The following is an 8,520-nucleotide window of genomic DNA, read 5'->3' as shown; positions in this document are numbered from 1 at the left end:
CCGAACCTCCAAAACACATTCCGATCACGCTCCTAAGTCTCAAATCACCTCCCAAAGCTATTCGAACCATCAGAACTCACATCTGATCCCTCTAACTCATAAGTCAACATCCGGTTGACTTTTCCAACTTAAGCTTCCTCAAAAGATACTATGTGTCTCAAACCTTACCAAATCCTTTCTGAGCCCGAGCCAACCAACCCGATCACACATATAAATGATAAACAAAGCAATAAGAAACAGAAATGGGGGAAACAGAGCGGTAACTCATGAGACGATTGGCCAGGTCGCCACACCATTATATATTGTAAAGACTTTTGAAATTTGATTAATCTCTAAGGGGTAGTTTGGTATGAGGTATAAGTAAAAATAATACTGGTATAAAAATTTAATACCACATTATACTTTGTTTGGTTATCAAATCTAGTACAAGTTATCCCAGTATTAAAATTAATACTAGGATAACTTATACCTCTCAAGAGGTAGGGTAGTTAAGACTGGGATTATTATCCCCCGATAAAATAGCCAAATTCACCAAAATAGCCCTAAAGTCCTCAAACCCTTTTTCTACATCACTTTTCCCATTCTTTACCCAACATTGGTAAAACAACGCCGCTACAAATTTCTCTACTCTTAGGGAAGATTTCTTCTCTTCTTTAAATGCAAAAGTTATGTTGTCGTGATTGAACAAGACATTATCTTCCATTTTGCTTTTCTCACAAGGTTAAAACTTCTATCGAAATCTATTTCTCTTATTCTTTCTTGTTATTATTTATAAGTTCTCTGTTGCATAATTTGGGTACAGTCCTCTTCTCTACCAAAATAGTAAAATTCTGAACTCTTTTATGAATGCTATGTAATTGTTTTGCTGAATTTTATTTAGCAAATAATTGAAAAAAATCACAGCCTTTCAAACTCAATATGTTGTGCTGAAAAAAGCTGAAATATATGAAAGAGTACCAGCTATATGTGAAAGAGCTGTGACATGTGAAAATCACAGTTGTGGATTCCTTTGCCATTTATTAGCCCTTCTCTCTTTATGTTGATGATGAAATCTTAGTTTAGCTTCTTTCCAAATATTCGTTGGGTTCATTTGTTTCTCTTTATGTACTTGAAAATTATAAATTTTTACTCACATATTCCTTTTTCTAATTGTAATTTTTTTGTATATTAATTCTTTTCATTTTTGTAATGGAAAAATTAGGTTTTCTTATGAATCATCAACTATTATCCGATATTAAATGTGTTATTATCCTTGAGGAGATATTGTGCCAACAATTTCTTGTTGTGTTTATATTTCTTTTAATGACTATTTATGGTCATTCTATAAGAAGATAACATAGAAATAGGCGTGTGATTAGGTACCGTATGAGTGTTTGAATTCCTAAAATTATGTCTCATTTGAATTGTATCATATAAGACAGTAATATTGCATATATTGATAAGTTAAGAATGGATAGAAATTCCTTTCACACTTTAGTTCTCTTAACTAAGAAAATTGGAGGTTAAACTGATAGTAAAAATATGTCAAGTAGTGAAAAGTTAGCGGTGTTCTTAAATATATTAGCTCACCATGAGAAGAATAGATCATTTAAGGTTGACTATGTTAGATCGGGTTGGAACGTAAGTCAAGCTTTCAATGAATACTTGAGAGCTGTTCTAAGACTAGCTCCATTGTTACTTGTTAATCCCAAACCAGTGCTTGAAGATGAGAATAAAGATCAATGGAGATGGTTTAAGGTATGTGAAATTTCTTTTGAGCATATATTAATTTATTTAAAACTAAAAAAACATAATCATACGAAAAGAAATTAATAGTTTGAGATAATGTAAATTGATTTTATAGGGATGTCTAGGTGCAATTGATGGTACTTTCATTCAAATTAGAGTTCCATCCGAGTACAAACCAAGATACAGAACAAGAAAGCGAGGAATAGCAACTAATGTACTGAGAGTTTCTGATAGAAATCATAATTTTACTTATGTATTACCTGGTTGGGAAGGATCAGTTGCCGATAGTCGTGTATTACGAGATGGTATAGTGCGAATGAATAGTTTGAAAATCCCTGAGAGTATGCCATACATATGGTTATATAGTCAGTTATATCACAAAAAAATGCTACATAAAAGTAACTAAATTTTATGTTTATATTATAGGAAATTATTATTTGTGCGATGGAGGATATACAAATGGAAACGATTTTCTTTTACCTTACAGAGGGTATATATATTGGTTAAGGAATTGGAAAGGTGACAATCCGCCACCTCAATGTCGAGAAGAGCTTTTCAATATGACACATGCTAGGGCTCATAATGTTATCGAAAGAGCATTTGGTCTCTTGAAAGGGCGTTGGGGAATTCTTAGAAGCTATTCGTGGTACGCAGTTAAGGTTTATAACATGATCATTAGTGCTTGTTGTTTGATGCACAACTTTATTCGTAGAGAGATGGAAGTGGATCCCTTAGATATTGATATGGAAGAACAAGTGGAGTATCAACATGACAACATTAATGTTGTTGAATCATCTCAGGAGTGGACCACATGGAGGGATGAGTTGACTCAATCAATGTGGAATGCAAGTCTAAACAATTGATTGTTTCAAAACGTTCCATGCTTGTATTATATTTTGTGGTATTTGGGTATTTTTCTCTTTAGCTTTTTGTATGATTGTAAGGTGTATCAACTTTCAGTTTTTTGTGATTATAAGAAATAGTTACTTTGATTTTTGTGAAGATTACTTATGTTTAGTTAGCGTTTCTTTTTTGATAGTTTTATACTTCCATATGTGCTTTTTATGTGTAAGTGTATGGATTTTTATTTTTGTGATGCTGAGTAATATTGGAGATACTTATGCTTTTTGTGGAGATAACTAATACTTATGATGATTTATTTCACAAGATTATACAAATATAATGAATAGATAGGCAGAAAATTCAAAGATATTGTCAATAAGATCAAGGAAATCAACACCTTCTTCCCGAAGGATCTGGACTCCAGCAGAAAAAAGTTCTCTTTAGATGGTTTAAAAAAATTGTGTGTTGATGGTTGGCAAGCTGATAATGGAACCTTTAGGCTAGGATTCTTGATGTAATTAGAGCATTATTTACATGAACGCCATCCTAGTAGTCAATTGAAAGGTGAGGCACATGTTAATAATAAAGTAAAAGCGTAGAAGTTATGTTATTCAAGCATAAGTTTATTAAAGAGTCGAAGTGGTCGGGATTTCAATATGGTGATGGAACCATAATTTTGATGATCCAAAATAGTGGGATAACTTTATAAAGGTAATTTATACTTTGCTTAAATTATTAGAATATTGTTACTTCATATAGGAATTTTTCTGAGTTCCCATTATAGTTTATAACTAACGCATATGTCATTACTTTGTTTCTTTCCTTATTTTTTCTAGATGGATCCAAAAGCAAAAAGCATGAAAAATAAAAAAAATGGCCAATGTTTGAGGATTGGGAGGAAATTTTTGGCAAGGATAGAGCGATGAGAGAGTTCGCAGAAGGGCCACTAGATGCTGCCGAGGATATTCTAAGGAGTCAAGCTTCAGGATTTTCTAATGACATCAGCTTAGGATGGCCTATTGATGTTGATGAAGAAGAAGAAGAATATGATGCTGGTGATGGACCTAATATAGCTACTGGAGAAGCTAAAAATGAAAATGCTTATGCTGGACCTAGTTTTACTAGAGCATCTGAAAAGGAAGATGCTAGAGCATCTGAACATGAATGTGCTGGAGCATCTAAAAATGAACATGCAGAATTCCAACAAAATCATAAACAAAGTGAGCATGCTAATAGGTCCTCTTCTAATTTCAATGAAAAAGAGAAAAGTAAGAAAAGAAAAAGGGTTGTGGAGGATTCTAGTGAGACATTTCTTAAGGGTATGACAAAAGTTATGAAAAACTTTATTGAAAGTCAAGATAAAAGAATGGGTGCCTTGATTGATAAGATTGGGGATCGTGACCGATCCGATATTCGTGGTGAAATTTATTCCATCCTTGAGTCTCCGGCATTTGAGTTGTACTCTATACAAGAACGTATCAAAGCTACAATGATTCTCTGTGAAGATGTCAAAAAGATGGAATTATTTTTACGTATGGGTGAACTTGAGTGCCAAACAATTATGCTCATGATTATCAATGGTAAACTTTGAAGTATGGTAAAGTTGCGTATATGTGGTGGTACTAGTTTGATAGTTTTTGCTCGACTAACAACTTTAAAGTTAAACTGTAGTGCTATTTTTGATACCTCGGATTATGTCCATACTCTTTTGTTTATGACTGGTGGGCACGAGGATGCTATGTTTTTTGTGTAACTAATATCTATCAAATAGCTTAACTCTAGTTTAAATGTTAAGCGCATATGTAATTATATACTATGACAATTCTTCAATTTCTCTTTTTAGCTTAACTATGTTTTTGATGCCTCTAAATTCTATAGTTTTGGTTATGTTATGGCCAACTTGTGGATCTTGGTTTGAACCTCTGATGTGGAGTTTTTTTTAAATCACAACACATTCCATAAAAATTGAAAAGACCAAGAAATCAATAATATTATACATGGCAATTAGCTATCTTACATCTGAAGGAAACAGAGAATTAAGTTAGGAAGAAGATTTAGAAGAAGAAATCAGCAGATATATTTCAAACAATTGAAAACTAGAGCCTTAAAAAATTATTTAGTACTTGTTGATGCTTAATTGAAAATTGACGTATGTCAATTGGATAAAGGAGTAAGAAGATGGAGGATATCTTTGTAAACAAACAACATCTTCTTAGAAATTATGCAATGCATGTCATTTTTAATACAACATACCAAATAGTGGATAAAAAACAATACCAGCATAACTAATCCCAACATAAATTATCCCAACATAACTTATTCCAGTACAAGGGGTATTCAAACCAAACGACCCTAAAAGAATTGAATTGAGTGTATCGACAAATAGAAACCCTCCTAGCTAGAGGTGTTGCCTAGAAAACAATTAGAAAAGAGCTGATTCAAATTCACTTAGATTTTGGTAAATATCGATTGCATTTTGTTCGGGATTGACTCGATTTGTTATAGTGAAACGCTCAATTAGACTCGATAATGTAATAATTTTGGTCAGATGCAACTTGACTAAACTTGAATCATTAGCTTGCCACCCAAGCCTATGTCCATCCACGCAAAAAGGAAGAAATTTTAAAAAGTGTATGCCTTTGTCCCAAAAATAGTAATATTGGCCCAAGTAAAAGTTAGTTTTGAAGACTCACAAAGGAACTCAAACATGAACCAGGTCCATCCTAGTAGAGTACAGATATGGACAGACTTAAGCATGTGAGATGCATGTGAAGGAGATAAACTTATCTTGAAAGAAGTAATATCTCCTGATCTTGGTCGAAAAGGTTGCATATTGGAAAAGTAGAAGGACTCCTTACTCAAAGAGAACACGGTTTAAGAGAAGGATGGAGTTAGAGGTTGAGATCAACTAGAACTCTTCCACCAAGGAAGAGTAGCATCAGAATTCTAGTCAATCTCTATTTACTAACTCTATAAATATCAGTGTAGTTCTCTTTTACATGTAACGCACATAAGCAGAAGTTAAACATGAATTTAGAGCAAAATAGCAAGGTAATTTTACAAGCTATTTGTGTGTGATTCAAGCGTGCAAACCTAAAGCTACTTGAACCAGATAGAAGAACCAGTTCCAAGTATCTGTCTTTTATTCTAGTTCAATTGTAGTAGGTGTTTTCATATTGTACCTTTCAGCTTTATCTAGAAGTAATTGTATTAGGTACTCAGAGTTTTTCAAGTTAGAGTTAACTTGAAGTTGTCGCAACAGTTGAGGTTATGTGCTACAATGGGATTAGAGTTAGTCCTAGGTTTACAAAAGATTGTTTGTAAATGCAGTTTCCGCTAAGTGATTTTAGTGGAGAGTTTGGGAAAGTCTTATTAGAAAGTAGGTCGTGGTTTTTTCACCTTTTGAGCCAGGTGTTTTCCACGTAAAATCTTTGTGTTCTTTAATTTATGTACTTATTATTCTGCAATAGTAGTAGTTGGAACACATAGAAGAACCAGGTCCTTCCATAATCAGGTTAATCAAAAAATTAGATACCACACAAATCATCCCCCTTCTTGTGTGGTATTGAAGTATAAAATATTAATTGGTATCATAGCATATTATCCTTGAAGAGGCTAACACCTTAGGAATAGATCAAGATGAGTGCACTACCTGGAAACTGAAAAGGACAATCCGCTGCTAGGCCTTCACTCTTCAATGGTCGGTACTACTCCTCGTGGGAAAAGAGGATGAGAGATCACATCATCAGAGAGGATTATGAACTATGAGACATTGTTACTGATGGTCCCTCAGCTACCATGAAGAAGAATGCTGAAGGAGTGGATGTGCCAAAAACTAGAGCTGACTGCAATGCTAAGGACTTGAAGAAGTGGAAAAAGAATGCTAAGGCCAAGAAATGACTTGTGTGTGAACTTGGTCCAGACGGGTACAACAGACTTCAAAGTTGTACTACTGCTAAGAAAATTTGGGACATTTTGCAAGTGGCTCACGAAGGAACTCCTCAAGTGAAGAGATCAAGAGGAACACTGTTGTACTCTCAATATGAGAATTTCACCATGAAGGAAGGAGAAACCATCTAAGAGATGTATACAAGGTTCACAATACTAACAAATGAACTTAAGTCTCTTGGAAGGATTATCCTCGAAGAAGACAAGGTTGAGAAAATTTTGACAAGGGTTTTGCCAGTTACTTGGGAAAGCAAAATCACTGCTATTCAGGAATCAAAGAATATTGCCACTCTTAAGTTGGATGAGTTAATTGGAAATCTCACTGCCTATTAACTTAGAAGGAAAACCATGAAGATGGATGCACCTAAAAAGGAAAAGAGCCTGGCTCTCAGAATCGTTGAAGGTGAAGATCTTGAGGAGGATGAAATGGCTAAGATTACGAGGGATTTCAAGAAGTATCTAATGAGAGGAAAGGGTTCATCATGAGGTGCAACTTACAACAAACCAAGGGTCCCTGAAAAACAGACCAACGAGGGCTGTTACAAATGTGGTAATACTGACCACATGATCAAAAACTGTCCTCAATGGGAAATTGAATGGAAGAAGGAAAGGGCTGAACAAAGAAATAGAAAGAAGGAACAGGTTCATCCCAATAAGAACAAAGGATCAACAAAGGCTATAGTTGCTGGTTGGGAAGAGAGCTCAAATGAGGATTCAGAAGATGAAGATGGAGATGAATAAGCACTTATGGCCATCGGAGAATCTGATAAGGAATCAGAGGTAAGTGTGGTTCATCTCAAAGACAAGATTAAATTTTTATCTAAAGAAAGTCTATCTGAGTTGCTGCTAGATTTCATTGATGAATATGAGGTCATTAACAATGAAAAGGAACAACTGTCTAAGGAATGTGCAATCTTGAAATCTAAGTGCAAAAATCTGAAACTGAGGGCTAGTTAAAGTGATAGTAAAAATGATGAGTTGATGAACCAGGTTCTTGAACTTGATTCCACTATGCTAGAGCTTAGATCTAAAAATTTAAAACCGAAATTAGGAACAGGTAAAAAGAAAGGTGATCGCACACAGCTCACCTTAGAAGAAAATCTAGGAAAAATGAAGGATGAGTTGTATAAAAAGGATGAGCAGATAAGAGTCCTAAAAGAAGATCTAACCAAGGTTAAACATGAACTAGACAGAACTTGTAAATGGAATAAGTCCTCTGATGTACTATCATGGCTACAAGAACACTATAGTAGCAATAAGAGAGGACTTGGCTATGGGACCCCTGCACCTAAGTGGGATCCCAAAAGTGAGTACATCACACTTTCCCGAGAACAAAATTTACACACACTGTGGTAAGACTGGTCACTACAAAAGTGAATGTAATGCAAAAGAAAAGGCTAGTCAAAAGAACAAAACTTTTGTTCAAGGGAAAAATTGGCTGTCAGGATGGACTAAAAAGAATTTAATTAACCCTTTTTTTCCTATAAAAATGGACCCAAACTAGTTTGGGTTCCTAAGACTAACCCCTGGTTTCCTTTTGCAGGTCCAAGTGAAGGGGAACAGCCAAATATGGTACATGGGTAGTGGCTGCTCAAAGCATATGGCTGGAAGCAAGAACCAGTTCCTTTCACTTGAAGACCTAAAAGTAGGTAATGTCTCCTTTGGAAATGGTAAGAAAGGTGAGATCATTGGAGTTGGAAAGGTAGGTAACACAGACTCACATTCCATTGAGAATGTCTACTTGATAGATGACTTGAAATATAGCCTTATCAGTATACCTTAACTGTATGACAGAGGTAGCTTGGTAGCATTCACCTCTACCAAATGTTTTGTGATAAATTTTGCCACTGACAAGATTATTTTGTAGGGAAAAAGAGTAAACAATATATACATTATAGATCTATCCACTCTTTTAGAAAATGAACTCACTTGCTTAAGTGTGTTGGGCAGCGATCCCCTCCTCTATCATAAAAGACTTGGACATGCAAGTCTAAGTCAACT

General features: G+C 34.8%; 1 protein-coding gene across 3 annotated transcripts; it reads left to right on the top strand.

Annotated features, from left to right (window-relative positions):
• Positions 1-532: 532 nt before the first annotated feature.
• Positions 533-4,431, top strand: LOC107807907 (uncharacterized). 3 transcript variants are annotated; one of them, XM_075233202.1, is made up of 3 exons: positions 533-720; positions 2,155-3,282; positions 3,408-4,431. In XM_075233202.1, exon 3 carries the CDS (start codon positions 3,452-3,454, stop codon positions 4,160-4,162), a length of 711 nt encoding a protein of 236 aa, XP_075089303.1. In that variant the 5' UTR covers positions 533-720; positions 2,155-3,282; positions 3,408-3,451; the 3' UTR covers positions 4,163-4,431. The 3 variants fall into 3 exon arrangements, with proteins under 3 accessions (XP_075089303.1, XP_016487847.1, XP_075089304.1); XM_075233203.1 differs by lacking the exon at positions 533-720 and adding an exon at positions 727-1,737; XM_016632361.2 differs by lacking the exon at positions 2,155-3,282.
• Positions 4,432-8,520: the final 4,089 nt, after the last annotated feature.

Source organism: Nicotiana tabacum, chromosome 16 (genome assembly GCF_000715075.1).
Source record: "Nicotiana tabacum cultivar K326 chromosome 16, ASM71507v2, whole genome shotgun sequence".
In the NCBI taxonomy this organism is placed as follows: domain Eukaryota; kingdom Viridiplantae; phylum Streptophyta; class Magnoliopsida; order Solanales; family Solanaceae; genus Nicotiana; species Nicotiana tabacum.
The sequence above is the reverse complement of the archived record's forward strand: the minus strand, read 5'-3'. Positions and strand labels throughout refer to the sequence as shown.

What these genes read in the sequence shown, in the direction of transcription:
- LOC107807907 (XM_016632361.2), top strand. Translation starts at nt 3,452, where the DNA reads ATGTTTGAGGATTGGGAGGAAATTTTTGGCAAGGATAGAGCGATGAGA.